This window comes from Diuraphis noxia, unplaced genomic scaffold (assembly GCF_037042655.1).
Source record: "Diuraphis noxia isolate RWA-SAM2 unplaced genomic scaffold, SU_Dnox_SAM2 contig0005, whole genome shotgun sequence".
NCBI classification, from domain to species: domain Eukaryota; kingdom Metazoa; phylum Arthropoda; class Insecta; order Hemiptera; family Aphididae; genus Diuraphis; species Diuraphis noxia.
Window position 1 is genome coordinate 38,597,469 of NW_028301715.1, and position 20,321 is coordinate 38,617,789.

Below are 20,321 nucleotides of genomic sequence, written 5' to 3' on the forward strand. Positions count from 1 at the left end.
TCCTAATTTTTGTATACTTGCTATAATCATTATTATACTCTGTGCTATAATCGTGACTAAATTATATAATAATAGTGAAAAATAAAAATATTGTATCCCATATTGGATTTTAATAGTTCAACAGACTACAAATAATTAAGTATTTTTTATGTGTTTAAATATTTTACACGTTGGCAGTTGTATAATGAAATCATTATGTTGACAATTAAAAATTTAAATTTATTAATCCCTGGCTCACAATGTGTTTAATTTCCTTGAGATTGTTCTATGTGAGACGTGACCATGGTCGTAACCATGAACTGACGGTAACTGATTTCTACTATCTGGTTACCGATTCCGGTATACAGCTTGCTGCATTTTTTTATTGGGTGAAAATTAAAACTTGAAGCTGCACATTGGTTGACTGTGTGATAAGCACACATCAGAAAGCACACGATATTACATTATTTATTTCTTGATAGTTGATATTGTGCTGTACTCTCAGTTATAAAATAATAATTTATTACTGTTGTGTTCATACAATTTTTAAATATTATTGATTAATATTTAGTTTAGTAACCAACACTTTCAAACTATACGTAAGTAATGATATATAAATTCATTATTTTGTACGTAATTTAATACCTTCGTAACTACTTCAAAATCTGTTGTCACAGGAATATTTTCGTTTCAAAATATTCAATATTGTGTCAAATATTTGAAACATGTCAAAAGTTGTAATTATAACGATGATTCATCGTAGTTCAGTATTAATTTGATTATGTACTTAAAATTTTTTTTTTTGGGGTGGATTTCATATCAACATTTTAATAAATGCATATTTTGTTTTTTCTTTAGATAATTATAATTATCATAATATGATTGATGATTTCAAGAAACATAATATTCAAGTACCTGTTAATTTTATATTTTTATTTCTTTAGCAGCAATATGTCAGGACGCGAAGGAGGAAAAAAGAAGCCTTTAAAAAACCCTAAGAAAGAATCTAAAGATTTAGATGAAGATGACTTAAAAATGAAACAGAAATTAAAAGAACAACAAAAAGCTTTGAATGATCTTAAATCAAAAGCTGCACAAAAAGGACCAATGGTCAGTGGTGGAATTAAAAAATCGGGCAAAAAATAATGTACGAATCGCGTCATAATTAAGAGAAAAACATTAAAACATCCTATGTAAATTACAGATCTTCCTGTATGATGATTTCAAACTAAAATACAATGCTTTGTTATTTACTATGATAATAATAACAATTTTATTTTATACTTCAAATTATGTTTAATATTTTTATAGTTTTATAAGTTCAAAAAAAAATATTATTTATTGGAATCATGGTTCATAAGCCTATATCGTTATCAAACAAAATAAAATGGCTGTGTAACTGTGTAATGGTATAGTCCAATGGTAAGCAAATAGCTAATCACAGAAGACAATAAATTGAACCATCAACATAATATCCTAGAATGAGTTTGTCTTTATATTGCTTTTATGATATATAAATATTTTATAAGAATTCTCTGGACCTTATTCATTTTTTTAATTTTTCGGATATGCTGATTCTTTGTATTACACATTGTATATTAGGTTGTCCCCTTATAGTTTATACTGCCATTTTAATTTCTTAACTTGAAGAAATTATATTGAGGGGCTACTATAGCAATAATCTAGTATTATGTATCTTAAGCTATGATTTAAATGCTACAAATCTACCTTATCATTTAAAGCAAAGTCTGTTAATATTTTTGATTAATAGTTAGGAGTAGACGATTGGCTAATTTCTATTACACCAATGGGTCTTAAGAACTACCATAAATAACATACTTACATTTAGTCAGTTTCAGATAATACATTACACTATCTCTTGAGTAAGCTTCTATTTGAGTGTAGTGTTTGAATATCAAATATGTGGCAGTCTACAGATAAGAAGTTGAACGAGTGTTATATGGTATAAATCAATTTATTTTGATTTGTGTCATATTCTTTCACTTTTGATGAAATCATTAGAAAAATAAGATTTTAAAATGTTGAGTTACTTTCTACCTTTGAGGTAAAATTACTGTCTCTATGTGTTTAACATATTTTCATAAGTCTGGGTCTTCAGATTATATGTTCTGTTTATCTAGGCAAATTTGCTAAGATTAACACTAACAATAAGCACATAACCTCTGAAGTATGACAAATGTATAGATTTTTAAAGCCAGTGACTAATTTTGTCAATTTTCTATAAAAACCTAGGTATATTTTATACTCATTTCAACCAAATTAAGCTTTTTAATTACATTAGGTAGGCATATTAAACGTTTTTGACTATAATTTGTTGTGAATAAAAATTGTATAATAAAGAATTATTCTTAAATTAGAATGATTTAACAATACATTATAAAGTATATAAGCACAATAATGAGATGATATTTCACTTATTCTTCATCATAATGTATTTATTCTTATGGCAAGCCAGTTTACCTTTATCAAAATATCATGTAAACATTTTTTTCAGACTTCAGCACTATTATTAAGCATTGGTATGCTTATATTATGATCTGAGGACTAAGTATTTAAGTATACTGCATGTAGCATGTGTAATATATCTGATATCACAATATTTTCTAAGTTGCTTTTTACCTATAGAATTTTAAAATTTCAATATAATAATATGTACACAACCCATAGAGTAATTACTCTATGACACAACCATAACCATTAACCAATAAAAATATTAATTATGACCATAATTTAGGTTTAATGATACCACAGAATAACTACAGATTATTGATAAAAAACACGTGCTTGTTAGAATATTTGATAAAATAAAAAAACAAAAATTTTTGTTATATGTCCAACTGTCCAAGTGATAGTGATATTATTTATTTAGTTATATAGTTCTAAAATCAAAAATTCAGAGATTCAGACTATTATAATATTTCATACAGAAATTGTGTTGGATTTAATATATTATATAGCCATATAAGTAAGTGAATCAAGTATGCAACCAATATAATCATTAAACACACAATTCCATTCATCAAGTTGCTCAAATAGACAATATTTGTTTTCAAAAACATTGCTTCTCGTTGTTTTATTGGTTTTAGATACTTTTCTCATCATGGATAAACGATTCTCTAAAATTGGGGATGATCCAAAGTTTAGGCGTGTACCTAAAGCTGATCGTAAGGTTAAGATTGATAAACGGTTTCAATCAATATTTAATGACAAAAGATTTAAAGTTAAATACACTATTGATAAAAGAGGAAAACCCATACATGGATCTACTACTGATGACTTTAAAAAATTTTATCACATGTCTGATGATGAAAAAGATGACACAGATTCTGTACAAAATTCTAGTGAAGACGTTACTCAAGAATCCGAGTCAGAAGAGCAGACATTAATTGAAAAGGATGATGATGTAAAGAGTAATATAATCAGTAAAACCATCAGAGATCGCTTGAAAGATAAAACAGTAGATTATGCTAGGGGCGATGGTGAATTAATGTCTGACAGCTCATCAGATGACGATACATCTTCTGATGGAGAAAATGAAGGTAAATATGTACCTAATCTATAAAAGTTAATTATATTGTTTAATAGTAAACTGCTGATGGTGTGCATTTCATTGTTGTTAAAATTACCGATTCTATATGATTCAAAATATCATGCCCAACGTAGTGATGTTCAAAACTTCCAGTGACAAATTCCGGTGGTTTCACGATCGTGATCTCCATTTAAGGTTTTTCAACACATAAATATAAAATACAAGTCTAAAATTATATTCAATTGTAATTTTTACTATTATATGTTATGTAACCAATAGCAATATTTTAATAAATTCTTAAATTTGTAAAAACAAAATCAAGTACCACTCGTCGAGATAAATTATAGCCATAGACCTTCGGATATTGTACCTTTCTGATGGTGAAATATTTATTTTAAATTGATTAAGTAATTCCAAGATTACCCTAAACAAACAATTTTACTTCTTTATATTGTATTATTATATAGATAAATATTCTGTATTTAAATAATTCATAATATGCAGAAAATGATGAACATTGTTGGGGAGAATTGGACAAAGATGCTGATAATGTGGAGGAAGCCACATATAGGTTAGCTTTATGTAATATGGATTGGGACAGAATTCAGGCAACCGACTTGATGATTCTTTTTAATTCATTTTTACCAAGTGATGGTTACATCAAATCTGTCACTGTAAGTTTATAAATGAATGTCTTTATAACAATCACATGCTTATAATATTTCTTTATAGATTTATCCATCTGATTTTGGAATTAAACGAATGCAAGAAGAAGAACTTAAAGGACCTCCTGAACTATTATCTAGTAACCCTAAGGAAATTGGTTCGTCTGATGATAGTGATCAAGTAAGTTCAAATATTTATTTTAAGCCATTGTTTTCATTTTTAAAGTTACCTACATGTTTTTTTTATTATTATTATTTCTAGGAGGAAGAAGAAGGTAGTAAATTTCATATGGAGAAGCTACGTAAATATCAATTAGCTAGACTTAAATATTATTATGCTATTATTGTGTGCGACTCTCCTGGAACTGCTGGTAAAATATATGCAGAATGTGATGGTATAGAATATGAAAGCAGTGCCACGCGTTTAGATTTACGTTTTGTACCAGATGATACTGAATTTGATCAAGTAATTATATGATTAACAATTAACAACGAGCATAATACAGCATCAATAGGCAATAAGTATTTATCATTTTACATGTGTCTAAAGCTGATAGAATTTTATATTTTGCAATGCAAAATTCCTCATTTGGTCTTTAAAATATTTATTCATAGTTAGTTGTTTGATAGCTGATACAATCATTCATTGTTTGAATATGATGTTAAATTGTAAATAATTATGAATGACCAAAGTAGAATTAATTAATTTAATAAACAGGGAAAGGAGTATAAACTTGTCTAGAAAATAATTTAATGAAAATTGTAAGAAGTGAAATTATTATCATTAATGTTAGAAGGTATTCAGTATAATGTTTAAAGACTTAAATTACTATGTATTTATGCTCCACTTCTGACTAGCTCTCCAACCAATTTTGCTGTCCCAATGCACCAGTGCACCACTGATTATATTTTTAACAATCCAATTAACCCCATGATGTATCTTGGAAATGTATATTACACCCTTCGTTTTTACACTAATCTATAAATCTGGTTTTGTTTCACTTCCGCTAAATTGCGATTTACATTTTAATTAATTTAGTTTATTACTGTACTTTGGGCTATGTCCGTATTAAAAAGAAATTGAACTAAATAAAAAAAAATATTAAAGAATAGAATATTGTATTATAATAAACCTTAATTCTATTAATAGATTATTATTAATATACCAATATGACGTGTATTGTGTAAATACCTTTAGCTTGGATTATGCCTTGAATCTTTTTAATATGCATACTAAATTGATTCTTTTATTAAGTTTTTATAATTGTATATTTTTACAGGAACCAAAAGAGGTCTGTGATAAATTACCAGATTTAACAAAGTACAAACCCCATTTATTTACTACTACCGCTTTACAACAAGCGAAAGTTAATCTCACATGGGATGAGACAGATCCAAGACGTAGTGAATTAGTAAATAAGCTTAAGACAAACCCAAAAAGTGAAATCAATGATAGTGATTTACAGAAATATGTAGCTTTTAGTTCTGAAGATGAGGATAGTGATGACAAAAGTAACAAATCTGTTGAGGAAATGAATGATGATGGTGCTTCTAAAAAAAACCCAATTGATAAATACAAAGAACTATTACAAAATATACAAGATGAAGAAGAAAAAAAAGCTAGTAAAGATTCAGAATTAGAAATTTCATGGGGGATTGGTTTACAAGAAAAAGTTCAAAAGTCAGTTGATGAAAAATCAATGAAAAATTTGACACCATTCCAGAAAATGATGGAAAAAAAGAAAGAGAGAATGAAAGAAAAACAAAAACTAAGGAAAGAAACAAATGTAGGTAAAGATATTGAAAATAATTCAGAGAATGAAGAAAAACAATTAAAACAACAAGCAGAATTAGAATTATTATTAATGGATGAAGAACCTAGTGATAAACAACATTTTAATATGAAAAAAATTCAAGAAAAAGAAACTAAAAGCTCAAAAAAAAAGAATAAAAAGAAAATTTTAAATGAGAAATCTGGCAGTGATGCTTTTTCTGTAATTGCCAAATTATTAAACAATCATTGATTTATTTTTTTTGATTCATATTTATGTTTTTTAGGTTGATGTAAAAGATGATCGATTTTCTGCATTATATACATCACATCTATTTAACATTGATCCTGCTGATCCAAAATTCAAAAGGACTAAAGGCATGGAAGAATTTATTTCTGAAAAGGCAACAAGGAGGCAACAGTATGATACGGAAAAAGTAAGAAAAGTTTTGATATTATTTATAATCTTATTGTCAATCAATAAGATGTCAGCGCACTGTTTGTTTTCTCTCTATGGCCAACATAGATCATAAGCAAAATGCATTCTCACAAAATAATTTTTTTTTTTATGAGTGATCTCTAGAGTAAAATCAACCAGTTTAAAAATTATTGAAAATAATATTTTTTGAATGTAGACATACCGATTTATCTAAATATTGTCGTCAACACAATTTAATATCTATTTAAATTTATGTTTTTTTTTAAGTTTAATACGAAATCAAAAATTAATAAAATATAAAACCGTTATGTTAAACAGTCAAAATATTACCCTCTATAAATTTGTAATATGTAAATTTACTCTTACGACTACTAGAAAATCATAAAAAAAAGATTTCACGTGGATTATTTTGTTTATACAGCCGCTAACACCCTCATGGTATAAAAAGTAGACGCAATATTGTGAATGGTTATTTATTTTTTTATTTTGCCTCTTGAAGATAAGATGGTATTTTACTATATTACTAGTTTTAATAGATATAATTTTACAAACAATTTAAATATATAATTTAATGTTAACATTTTAATCTGTTTAATTAAAACAGAATGAATATAAATTAAATAATCAATATCTATGTTTTGATCATAACAAATCAATAATGTGTGCAAAAACTAAATAGTTCTAATGAACTTATTTAATGCCTTATTATTTTTTATCCTCTCAAAATCCAAAATAATTTAACTAAATAAGATAAAAAAACATTATAATATTATATATATCTAATATATTTATATAATAAATATATTTTTATTTATAGGTTGATATCCCTCCAAAAAAGAAGTCCAAACAATCAATTATTAATCCTGAATTATCTTATCTTGTAAAATCTATCAAAAGTAAGACTAAACATAATAAATGAATGTAAGTTGTATGATGTTATTTTCTTGATAAATAATTAAAAAATGTTGAGTTTAAGTTAATTAATTAATTATTAGTATTCACTGCCAATATGTATTGTATGCTGCACGGCAGTCAGCGGATGTCCAACTACCTGCAACTTATCCTTATGTTTGATTCCGGTGTGTAGATATGAATTGTTTCGAGAAGTTGTATACAATATAATATTATATCTAATTATAATATTTTTAAAAACCCTTTCTTAATGCATGGTGAAAGTATTAGAGGAACTCCTTATCCAAATTTCAAGTTTGTGCATTGAATACTTTTTGAGATAAAGTGATCAGTGAGTCAGTGGTTTATGGATTTTATACACAAAGATTTGTTACTTAAAACAATCTATTACAGTACATTCTCAATACCTAGAGCCGGCATCGACTCAAAAATGTAATATTATGTATAATATTATGTAATAATAAAACTGTTCAACTAACATAAATTTAAGTATATAATTCTATAAAAACTACTAACCCCATAATTGTAATCACTAATAACCACTAAATTATCCATCAATATTAATGTTAATACCAATCGTTGGCTAATGACTGCTGTTGAAACCTTTATTCTCAATACAAAATGTAAAAATACCTAGAGAATACATTTTACGATTGTGGGAGTTAGTGGTTCAAGAATTATGAATGAATTATTCATAACTATTTAAATTTGCACACGACACATAATTATGTAATAATAATATATACCTAATTTTTTCAGAAAAACACATGTTTTTAAAAATATTCCTTTTACATAGCCTTAAGTCGTTGAAAACAAACATTTTTTGAAAATATTATTTTCTACAATTTTTTTTTTAGTTTTGCGAATGATAACATACATTTTTAATTTCTTGTTCCAAAACAGATTATTCCTAGTATTTCGATCTATGACAATTAAATTTTTCGGACGATTAGTTTATTAGTATTTTAAGTAGTAGATCAATTTTAGGTGGCTTATACTCACTGCCTCTGTGTAACCCAATTCTAAACTCCACCTTTTAGACTTTTTAAACATAACTCATTAACTATTAATACAAAAATAAAACATTACAGAAATTATAATGATAAAAGAAGTATAAAATGTGGTTTTCCAACGACTAAAAAGTATTTACAAAAACATTGTTTTTGAAATAATTAGTGTCATATTAAATGGTCTGTTCCGTATTCCGCAATTATCTGGTGTAACTACCTTTTACATGTTTACAAATTTACAATACATCAGGCCCGTATACAGGGGGGATTTAGGGGTCCCCCCCCCCCCGAAAATTGATCATGGATACGTGCTTGCAATACATAATCTATATATCTATATCTGCAATATATATAAGACTGTTTAATGTGGTTAAGTATTTCTGTAAGTTACAATCAGATACTTTATAAGTGCATTTTATTATAACAGCATTTAGATCTAGAAATATTTATTATTACAACTCGAAGGCTTCTTGCGTGTATCATATTATTATTATTATTATTACCATTTATATTATAGCGCAGTCACTTGTCATTAGATTAAAAATTAAATGTTAACATCTGACCTAAAGAATTTATATCCTTGACCTAGTTGAAAAGCTCAAATCCCCGAACAAATGTCAGACTGGTTTAAAAGACCGGTAAAAATGTCTAACATTACCATAGTCATAGTCCATAGACCTTGTACTTAGGGACAATTAATTGATTGTTATTTGTTGATAAAAAAAAATATTTAAAATATTTGTAAAGCTTTTTTAAAAGATAAATGTTAATATTTATTTACTTAGATTTATATCTATAGATACCTATTTAAGTTAATTAGAAAATAATAATGGATATTTTACCGTGCTTTTATTCTATTACTTTTTTAAACGATTAACGAATCTTTTTAATTTTCGTGTTTTGCCTGTACCCTTATAAAATATAATTGTTCCATCAATAACTATTATCATCTATTAGACCCTAAACTTATATATACTTTGGGTCTTCAGAATTTCGTTGATAGAATTTTAATTAATTTTTGATTGAATTAGTTACGGGATTGTTTAAATGTTTATAAGTAATAAACTAATAAGTAATAACCAATATTATATTTTATTATTTATTTTTATCTCATATATATTTAGACTTTAATAGTTCTAACCTAAAATAAACGAATTTTAATCTATTTTGTTGTTCTATATTGTTCTATTGTTATAATCTTACCAATATATTTAGGTGGCCAGGTGCCGATTTTTCGCAATTCTTTAAAATTTGAAAATTATGTTTTAAAACTTCCAAGTCTCGTAAGATAGTCAAATTTTGATACTCATTTTTTTCTGAAAGAAGACCTTCTTCGGCCTGTCTAGAACTCCGATTTCTATTTTATTTAAAATAATTTTTTAAAACAATTTCTAAAAAGAGTTAAAAATTCTATATATTTTTTGTGTATTAAAAGTCTGAGATCAAAATATTAAAAAAACCGGATTCATGTGAGTGTGGGATGCAGTAGCAGTAGTACCACAGAATAAATTAAGTTTTATCCTATTCTGTGGTAGTACCCTCTGTTAATTAAATTTGGTTCATTTTTATATCCTAATATTTTCGTCGATTTAAGTACGGTGAAATCTCCCGAGCGGACATTTTTTCGGGAACGGGGACATTTTTACTATTATTATACAAGAAAATCCCTAAATACCGGACATGTTTATGACAATTTTTGATAATTTACAATTTTATAATATAGAATAATCATGGAATGCCTTTATAAATATCTATTTATCTATTATAATTTTAAGTTAATTTTATCTGTCCATTATCTCGTCGATTAAAATATTTTTCTAGTTTATGTGCTGTGAAGTATCTTACATTACAATTTCCTATTCGTAGGTATTTACATGACAAAATAAATTTATTTTGTCATGCGTATTTAGTTGTGTTTGCGATTCCATTACATACGAACGTATTCGTAAACGTATTGTCTCCAACACAGTTGAATTTGAAATTGTCTCGAATTCTCGATACACGAAACAAGTTGAAGTAGGTAACTGAATTTTTATAATTTTAAATAATAATAATATGTACAATTATATTAAATATTTGCATTAAAATAATAGAAATATAGAAATATCATTGATTATAATTTATAAATAATAAAATATGTTGTAGATATGTATTTATTAATTTCTCCGAGTTATATTCGAGAATTTACACCCCTCCCCTCTGAATGACGGACAAAATTACAGCGACCGAGAGTGTCTGGTATTTAGAGTTTTCACTGTAGGTATATCAAATAATTTATTATATAGTTTATCAAGTATTCAAATGTATTCTCTTGTATTTTTGAGGACAAAATGACAGTACCTGGCATACAGCTCCTTTATTGTTAAAATTATTGGTAAAAAAAAATTACATTTTACTAAAATGAGTATATTTAAATTAAAAGAATTCTGGTACATAATGTACATTCTCTATTGATACAAATTTATTTTATAATTTAAGTATAATAGTATATATGTCTAACAACATCATGCTGATGTATTCGATCTTCGATCATAAAATCTGATACTAGTGATACTATATTATTGATAATTAAATACCTATAGGCTATAATAAGAATTAATATCTTTTACCATTACCAATGCTAATACTCACGTATAAGCTATACATTTAACCTATACCTATTAATTATTATTAAACTTTTACGGCTTTACCTATACGCCTTTACATTATATAATTCATTAAGAATAAAATTAGTGTTTCTACCACCTGCTAGTAAAAACTAAAAAGGTCATACTTAATTTCACTCCTAAATGTAAATAATGTATATTTAAAAATAACAAGGTCTGCCGTCTATCAGTGGATATTTCATGTTATATAATATGTATAAATAATAAATATTAACTGCAGTTCCTGTGTAAATGTGAAATTTCGATTCAACAAAGTATTTACATAAATATTTTCTAATATAATATTGTAGTAATTATTGTACTATTCCAGATTGTAGGTACCCGTTATAGTAGTGCACTAGTATCTGTCTGCTGCATCACCCTAGATAAAAGATAAGTATGAGTAAATAATTTAATTAAATTTTCTAACTAACAAGGTACTATTTTGTTATTTGTGTTTAATTTGAATGTATCTTATCATTTTTAATTCATGGTTACTAAATATTGCACAACTATTTTTTATAAAATAAATACATTCTAAAAATACATTTTGTTTAGTAATAAATAATAGTACTAGTATTATTGATGTTTTATTGAGGCCAGTCAAGTGTTTCACAATTTCTACAAAAACAAAGGTTCCCGTGTCCGTCTCTATTATTATTTATTACTTATTGACTCTAATTTTTGTCGTATTAGTTAATCTTAATTGATGGTTTCGATGACAAAAATAAGGAGAGACAATAGAAATAAAATAGCTTTAATATGTTTGTACAGTTTGTACAAACATATAAAACATTTTTAAAATGTATAATATATGACGATAGTAATAAATAATTGTAGGAAGATATACATTATAGGTATGCTATACATAGCTAATCATTTTATGACTTATTACCTATAATTATTATTTTACATTTGGTAGCCGATGGGACGTCATATACCTAATCGAATTTTTTTTCAATATACCTATAGTAAATAGAGTAGGTGCACCATTCCTTAACAAATTCTGACAGTTCTGCAAGCCAAATTTAAACAACATGATAAACGTATCCGGTTGACCTGTCATATACCTACTGGCTACACTATAATGCAAATTTGAATAATTGCAAAGATATAATAGTTATACATATTTACGAACACAGGTACTGGGTAGGTAGGTATGTATGTAGTTATTATTATTATTACGTTCCTACCTATAATCTAATAGGTACGAAGCACGAGATATAAAAATACAACTTTGTTTACGTTCCTTGGTGAGATGATTAATTATATATTATTTATATGTAACCTACTCGTGACGCCAAATTCTTAAATGCATAATTTTAAAACGTAGCTCTTGTCGTGGTTGAAAGTACTCGCCATCATCACTACGGTCATGATTGTTGTTTTTACGCAGCAATTATATTAACATTATTTATTCCTCTTGTATGCAACATACTGTAGTACCTAGCTAATACCTAGTCTATATTATTATTTTACATGTTAAACCATTTTTCGTTCTATAGATTTAGGTTGTAGTAACTAGTAAGTATAATGTATATGTTATCATTGTATTATATAATATTTATAAATATTTTGTAGGAGAAATAATAGTACCGGCCTAGTGCGTTGTGCTCATAACCTAATATTTAATGATGTTTTATTTTAATGTTCTATAAATGTTTTAAAAATATAGGTGCTACTCAAATATATAATGTGCATAATTTATAATAATATACAGCTATTACATTGTCATTGGTGCCTACCTTGACACTTCGTACAATCATGCCTTTATAGATATATATTATGCATTTATGAAGTTTAAGTTATGATAGTCGTTTTTTAATCACAAAATATCTATTGACAAAAAGAATTTCAATACTAATTCTATATTCTATTATTCTATACTATATATGCTTTTAGCTTTTGATAATTTGATTATACCACCATGGAATCGTATTTCTTAAAAAACTTAATTTTTAGTTAAAAATTTTCTTAATGGGTACTTATACATTTATTTCGTATTTTTGTGTCAATTAAGCTGTTATTAGTTCAAAAATGTTATATGCAGTAGCACTTCTTTTATTTTTGAATTTGAGATTTGATTAACTGATGCCTACTTAGATTTTGAATGAAAAGTTGTACTATGGTTTTACAATCACATTTTGGTGATGTATAATAGTGTATAATATAAAATATAAATACATTAATTTTAAACTTTGAATGTTGTTTTTGGAAGTACCCACATTAATTTGTAATATTGTTATTTATACATTTAAATATCCATAGAAATGGCAAATGGAGACTGAATCACCGTCTGACGAGATGGTTTTTCGTATAGTATGGTTTCCCATTGAATGCAAATTCAGCACGTCCGCAATGGTAACCCAACTACAATAATGATCTAATAAATAATATGTGTATATTAAAAAATTATACTATACAGTAGAACAAAATCACCTTTTTTTAATTTCTCATCAATATCAATTGTTCTAAAAAACATATGACAGCAGAATTTTGTATTTATATCTGTCAACTGCATAACTAATGTGGTTATATAATAGTAACGAAATTTATAAATATACTGTGATTATTATTATTCGAAACAAATTTGGAATTCTGTTTAAACGTTTTACAGATGCGTTACTAATGCTTTTAAATAAGTGCATTAAATTGTATAAATAATTATTGTATATATAATATATATATATATATTCCTGACATACATGGTCATCAAACTTATTGATAAGATGGTAACAATATTTAATAATTAGCTTTACTACATACAAACATTAAAAACTGTCTGTAAATCATATAATTTATTCCATGGACAAAAGGAAACGTTTATGTATCTGCATTCTGTGTAGTTAGAAAAGAATATGTAATAAATAATTATTATTACGGAGAGAAGACCGAATAGACTGCAATCTGTAAATAGGTACCTAGTTGATACGATATGTTTTAAATTTTAGTTATCGATACGATTTTTGAACTTACACTCTTCGAATAATTAAGAAAGGCAATTAGTATTTAACGAAATAAATAATAATGGTTGGTAATAACATTGATTATATAAACTAGTTTATATAATCAATGGTAATAATTTGTACTCATAAATGAAATATTGTAGGTATTTCATGATCTGCCCCTACGGTTGGATAAGATGGAGAGAATTTGACTATAACTAGTGTCTAGTACTTAACTACAATCGGCAAATATAAAGCCTAAACTGTAAGCTGGGCCGCTTGAGTGATTTTTATATGTTATAGACCACCCTACTTTACAAACAACATTGAAATATCTCAAGACAAAAGCAACCTCGAGTTAAATTTTTTCCATAAAAATAAATATTTTTAATTGTTCTGTGTTGATATTAGGTATATAATACCTACACGTATATATATATATATAATTTAATGTTTATAGATATTGTAATGATCAATTATGTCAAGACTCAAGAATTGTATTGAGTTTGGAGTAAGCTAATTAAAAATTTTTTATCGATAAAATATTATTTTTTTTCAAATATTCAATTTATATGATTGGGGTGGTTGTGTATATGAACATTGGTTGACTCATACAATATTGCAGTTCATAATATAATAGCGTAATATGCAAGTAAAAAAATCATAACTGATACATTATGTCCATTGTGAATCGTAATTATTTAAACTAGTAACCATTAATAACATAAGCGTGCGTAGGTATTCTTGGCAGGGGAGGCAATACCTTAGCTAAGGAGGTCCAGACTCCAATCCCCCCACCCGATTTTCCTCAATTGGTAGATATAATATTATATTTTGGTGAAGAGGAAAATCTCGCAGGGGAGGCAGCTGCCTCCCTCGCACTCAGAAAAATATATCATATATTTAATGAAAAACGTATATTATTTTAATGAAAATCAGGTATGATTTCGAGCCTATGATATTAATTCATTATAATAAACATTAATGTTTCATAAAATCAATGATTTATAACTTTATTAAATTAAATCCAAATTGCATTAATATGATTTCCATTTTACTAGAATTTTGGAATTGATACAGTCAAATTAATGATACCTTTTTTTTGTATTTAAAAATATGATACCTTGATTAGAAGATTTATTACTTTAAATTAATGAATTTGTAGCAATGAAATAATTCTACTAATTTTCTTCTTTATAAGGTATAGACATTAAATTAAAGGAATATTATTGTTAAAAACCAATAAATTATTTATCCATTTTAAGATAAATTTCCTTTAAAATCAGTAAATAGTTGTATCATATTAACGAAATTGAAATTATCTATGTCTTCAAATTAAAGAAAAAAGTGTTCAAATTGATAACAGTTTTATTACTAAAACTATGCAAATTTTCATTTATTATGAAAAAAATATTTAAAACCAAAATGAATAATTATGTTATTTATTAAACAATAGACAGCATTATAATAATATAAATAGTATAACAGGATAAAAGTGATAAAACATATGTTTATTATATACAATAGCAATAGAAATAAACTATAAATAAAATAATATAATTTTCAAAAATCCATTAGTTTCACTTAAAATATTTTATAAAATTACAGCTAAAAAGAATAGTTAATCTTTATACAATAGCAATATTAATGATAATGATTTTCTATAGTTTAACAGTCATTCAAATTACAAATTTAATTTATATAATTACATAATAGTACTTCTAAAAATAATTTTTCAATCTAATAACTGTTTCATTTGAAGGTAATTCATACAAATGAATTGGAGGACCTATAAATTCCTTAATACTTTTCTATTTGTGTAGCAATTATCAATTTCAATTTGTATTTGAGAATGAAGATCATTCATACATGCAACTTGAAGCAAAAATGTTTTACGGCCATCAGCAATAGAAGTCTTCACAATTCTTTTCTTATTACTAATTTTGTCTATGTGACATGTTTTGGATGTTGGAACCAATAATGAGTTCATTAAATCAAATATGATTACATTCCTTATATCTGTAATTTAAATATTATGCAATAACTAAAAAATAATAACAAATACAAACTCATTTAGCTTCAATATTTAATACCTTGATTAGCATCACAAATATTTTCTAATTGTTCCAATAAATCTCTGCTGTTTGCATCTTTTATTTTACTTTTCATTAATGGTATAATTTTTTCCACAAAACAGTCCCATTTATTAAACAGCAATCCACCTTTTCCTGGATGTAAATATTCAAAATCAATATCAATCTGAAATAAAAATTTAAAAACATTCATAAACCCGTATTTAAATATAAATTATTAAATTCATTCTTTAGGTAAACATTGTATTTTATACCAAACAATTATAGGTCATACGGTATAAGACCATATATTATTATAAAAATTTGATTATTATAATATATTTACCAACTGATGTCCAAAAGATTGTTTATACATTGGCCAATTTTCAAGAATATCAACAATAGTAGTACTGTTCAAAGCAAGAAATTGTTTACGAAAATTAGCAGTTTCTTTCCACTTAAGTAAAATGTCATCTAAAGGTTCTACATTAAACTGAAGCCATTTTTGGATGCTTTTAATTGTATTCAAATCTAAAATGAATAAACAAGTTGTAAATTATAACTTATATTAAAATTTTAAACCAAAACTTCTAATAATTATTTATTTTAAATTTTAAATATTTACCATAAGTTGGCTGTAGGTGTTCTTGTTCAGAACTTTGTTTTGGAATGTGTGTGAAAGTTTTTTTTGAATCAACCCAAAGATCACTTCGGCGTAACTTGGAAACAGTATTGTGATACTTTTGGTACAAAGATCCTTTTGGCTTTTTTTTAGGCACCGGCATAAAATATGTTTCCTGTATATAGTAAATCATGAAATATAATTAAATTTGTATTCATACTCAGACAATACAATAAATTAGGTGTCTCACAAAAAGCCAGTACAGAATAACTATATTGTGTATTAAATTTAATAGTAGGTATCACAGATTTAATATAATTATATTATTTAAAAGTACAATCAAATGCATATTGATTGTATTTTATTAAAATTTTAGTTATTATCAAAGATATTCATAGAAAATTGCAACTTTATACTGTTAGAATATAATAATATGGTCAAAATTATAATAAATAATTCAATAATTATTTTTAAATAGGTACCTAAATAAAGATATTATACCTAACAAATATTTGATTTCCATGTGGTACAAACCTTTACTTCAGTTGTAAAATAACTAACTATATTCACAGCTATTTTTTCCAGAAGTTTGGGACTTGCATGAATTTTTTTTTGAAGTAAATATTCAATAACAATATCTGTAATATTTTTGCGACACTGATCATTTAATCTGTGATTTTTTGAGAAATATTGTAATACCATATCTCCTTTTCCAGAGCTAGTCAATAAGTCTTCTAAATTAAACTATATAGAAATTATGAAAATTAGTTATTAACTAAGAATTTTGTATGACCTAACAATGCAAGTTATGCAAGTGTAATATAATACAAATTGATTCACAGAAAAAAAATCAGATTGAATCCAATTGAAGTGAACTTTATAGTTTATAGTATACTGCATGGTTCATTACTCAATTATAACCAATATAAATTATCTTACATTAATCTCACAGTTTATAGTGGAGCCATGATCACTTTCTGTAGAAATAAAACTATCCGAATTAGTATATTCATTATCAGAAGAATTAGTATTGATACATGTGTTGTTTGAATTGACAGGCTCCTTAATAAATAATACATATTAAATTAATTAAAAATTTCAATTTCAATACTTAAAATTTGTTAATAAAATATAGTAGGTAATTAAAATGTGTACTAACATTGAATTGTGATTGCCATTTGATCAAATTATGTTCAAAGATTATTCTTTGGCCAAATTTTTCTTTTGGGCACAGAGCATCTAAATGTCTACCATTCATTAATTTCAAACCTTCCAAAGTTATACTACATTCTACAAATTATAAAAAAAAATTTTACTTGGTAGTTGCTAGGTATTTAATAGGTACTCAATATACGTATTGCAAAAGGTATTTATTTTTTGTTACATACATTGTATATAGTAGTCAATTGTAATTTATTATCACATGAAGACGCCTACATTATGTCAATAAATATAATACATAATAAAATATAATAGATATTTATCTATATAAAATAGCATATTCTTTAACTACATTATACATCTACGTATAGAGGTATATTAAAAGTTAAAAATAATTGAAATAATCTACCTACCTTTAAATAATTGGTAAAAACACTCTCCTTTCAACTCTTGTAATATTCCAAATAGTTCTTCACACCCATTATGAATTGGTGAACCAAACATATCTTCGGAAAATGAAATGTCAGCATTCATTATAATATCATGAGTAACAGTAGCATCCATTCTTAATTTAAATTGTAACACAATAGGTAATAAACGTTTAATTTGTCTCAAATAAACACTCGCGAACACTCACAAGACTTTACACAAGGGTTGAAATAACAACCATATAAAAATAATATAATACACAGGACAATTTTTATAATTTTAATATCGGAAATCTTAAATACCGTATTGTGAATGTGATGCACGAATCATATAGAATAATGCACTAATGTGCGATTGATTTCACGATTTGACGGAATTACCACATATTACAATGGCATTACGATATAACCCACAGAATAGAAACTTCTTATCCCGTTATATTTATAAATAGTATTTAATACAACTATTAATGAAAATTATTATTAAATTTATGGAATCTTCCATGAATTCAAATCCAAATTGAAGTTGTTAAATTGATAAAAGATACTCCATAAATAATATTTCAACAAAATGATTATAATTATCATAAAAACAATACTATTTATAGATCATACATTTTGAAATATAAAAACATTATTTCTAAGAAAAAATGTTGTTGATTTAAAGACGAAAGGAATACAATTAATGTAATATTATAGACGATTTTATTATGAAAACTAAATATAGTAATATTATTTGCCATTAAATTTAAGTTTATAATTCATAATAATTAAGATACAGTTTTCATTATTTCTATAGATAAAAGATTATTTCTAAGACAATGAGGTTGAAATTTAAATCATAGTCTTTCTTAATTTTAAAGGAAAATAAGTATTACAATTAATGAAAATGAATAAATTTAATGAAAACATTTTTTCATTGAATTAAAAAAAGTATTCTTAAGCTGATGACTTTATCATTGTTTTAAAGAAAATTATAATATTTTTGAAGAAAGTAACAAAACCACAAATCTATGAAACGAATTCATAAAAATTAAAACTATCTTTTTTCTGAGTGCGTGCGCACGCTTATGGTTAATAATAAATATAATATATAAAATAATATGTTACCAGCAATTTGCCTCCAAAATCAGACCATAGAACAATAAAACGCGATATTATTTAATTAGGATGTTTACGACTAGTTGTAATTAAGTAATATTTTAGAGTTTGCCAAGACGCTGATCCCGTTGGCAATTTAACAAGCACGCGCTTGTTTTGTAATCAAATATTTTAGGTAACCGTCGCGCTCGTGTATACCCCTAAGATCGAAATAAATAATTATTATTTATGGTAACTCTCATTCGAGGTTCTAAGGTCTTACATACGACATGTCAGGTACTACGCGAACGCGATAGAAAAATACTGTACTGAAGTACATCAATATTAAATACAGCCAATATATAGATATTAAGTATCGCTCGAGTATATGACCCAAAACCATATTATTTACAATCTATTGAGACGACGATGGTCGAAAACAGAAATAAAATACGATTCCCATAATATTATATACCTACACAAATATCGACAGTTAAAATATTTTAAAAAACAAATTACCCCTCGTTTTTAAGTAATATATTAGCAGTGATCAACTTGCTAAATTTCATCTGACGTAAAAATGTGTTGTGAATAATTATGACAAGATTGCTGTCGTGTAACGACTAAAACAAGGGACTTGGTAAAAAACCGAATGTTTTAGTCACGTCTCACGAGGGCATATGCGCCATGCGGCCAGGACCGTGTGTGTGGCGTGAGGTGGTAGGTAATAAAAAAAAAAAAATGGCATTTTTCTAAAAGAGCGAGGTTGCGATCCGCAACGTGGCCGCCACACGGCAGTGTTGAATTTTTGCTATGTTTGCATTCTCCGGTTGGCGTGTCTCGTCCTACCGCGTTTTTGTTATGAAAATGAAATATGAATTCGAGCGCTATACGACGTGGTTGTTGGTTCAAACGCGGCCCATAGAGTCGTCGCGCCGCATTAAAAATAATATAAATATGACGATAGTGGATGGTCGTGGGATGACCGCGGTGTGCGGTACAGGCGCGAACGCGGCAACGCCGCCCGCCGGTAACCGTTTAC

At 26.3% G+C, this 20,321-nt stretch overlaps 3 protein-coding genes across 6 annotated transcripts; 2 read left to right on the forward strand and 1 right to left on the reverse strand.

The window, feature by feature from the left end:
* The first annotated feature begins 393 nt into the window (after positions 1-393).
* Positions 394-1,269, forward strand: LOC107165749 (translation machinery-associated protein 7 homolog). Of its 2 annotated transcripts, none has more exons than XM_015514127.2 (2): positions 394-578; positions 924-1,269. In XM_015514127.2, exon 2 carries the CDS (start codon positions 931-933, stop codon positions 1,123-1,125), a length of 195 nt encoding a protein of 64 aa, XP_015369613.1. In that variant the 5' UTR covers positions 394-578; positions 924-930; the 3' UTR covers positions 1,126-1,269. The 2 variants fall into 2 exon arrangements, with proteins under 2 accessions (XP_015369613.1, XP_015369614.1); XM_015514128.2 differs by having other exon boundaries at positions 420-578; positions 927-1,269.
* Positions 1,270-2,340: 1,071 nt separating this feature from the next.
* On the forward strand, positions 2,341-10,474 carry LOC107165747 (ESF1 homolog). 2 transcript variants are annotated; one of them, XM_089229459.1, is made up of 9 exons: positions 2,341-2,965; positions 3,087-3,539; positions 4,034-4,203; positions 4,262-4,375; positions 4,457-4,660; positions 5,475-6,188; positions 6,253-6,402; positions 7,222-7,325; positions 7,400-10,474. In XM_089229459.1, exons 2-8 carry the CDS (start codon positions 3,101-3,103, stop codon positions 7,321-7,323), a joined length of 1,893 nt encoding a protein of 630 aa, XP_089085585.1. In that variant the 5' UTR covers positions 2,341-2,965; positions 3,087-3,100; the 3' UTR covers positions 7,324-7,325; positions 7,400-10,474. The 2 variants fall into 2 exon arrangements, with proteins under 2 accessions (XP_089085585.1, XP_015369612.2); XM_015514126.2 differs by lacking the exon at positions 7,400-10,474 and having other exon boundaries at positions 7,222-7,379.
* A 5,034-nt stretch (positions 10,475-15,508) lies between these two features.
* LOC149055292 (uncharacterized) lies at positions 15,509-18,891 on the reverse strand. Of its 2 annotated transcripts, XM_089229461.1 has the most exons (8): positions 18,185-18,891; positions 17,770-17,900; positions 17,550-17,672; positions 17,145-17,354; positions 16,614-16,785; positions 16,335-16,519; positions 16,010-16,175; positions 15,509-15,935 (listed from the first exon to the last, which is right to left on the reverse strand). In XM_089229461.1, exons 1-8 carry the CDS (start codon positions 18,333-18,335, stop codon positions 15,706-15,708), a joined length of 1,368 nt encoding a protein of 455 aa, XP_089085587.1. In that variant the 5' UTR covers positions 18,336-18,891; the 3' UTR covers positions 15,509-15,705. The 2 variants fall into 2 exon arrangements, with proteins under 2 accessions (XP_089085587.1, XP_089085588.1); XM_089229462.1 differs by lacking the exon at positions 17,145-17,354.
* Positions 18,892-20,321: the final 1,430 nt, after the last annotated feature.

What these genes read in the sequence shown, in the direction of transcription:
- LOC107165749 (XM_015514127.2), top strand. Translation starts at nt 931, where the DNA reads ATGTCAGGACGCGAAGGAGGAAAAAAGAAGCCTTTAAAAAACCCTAAG.
- LOC107165747 (XM_089229459.1), top strand. Translation starts at nt 3,101, where the DNA reads ATGGATAAACGATTCTCTAAAATTGGGGATGATCCAAAGTTTAGGCGT. An exon ending in TTCTGATGGAGAAAATGAAG is followed by an intron (nt 3,540 to 4,033) that starts GTAAATATGTAC and finishes CATAATATGCAG; the next exon opens with AAAATGATGAACATTGTTGG. An exon ending in ATGATACTGAATTTGATCAA is followed by an intron (nt 4,661 to 5,474) that starts GTAATTATATGA and finishes ATATTTTTACAG; the next exon opens with GAACCAAAAGAGGTCTGTGA.
- LOC149055292 (XM_089229461.1), bottom strand. Translation starts at nt 18,335, where the DNA reads ATGGATGCTACTGTTACTCATGATATTATAATGAATGCTGACATTTCA. An exon ending in ACACCTACAGCCAACTTATG is followed by an intron (nt 16,520 to 16,613) that starts GTAAATATTTAA and finishes TATTCATTTTAG; the next exon opens with ATTTGAATACAATTAAAAGC. An exon ending in AATCTTTTGGACATCAGTTG is followed by an intron (nt 16,176 to 16,334) that starts GTAAATATATTA and finishes TTTTTATTTCAG; the next exon opens with ATTGATATTGATTTTGAATA.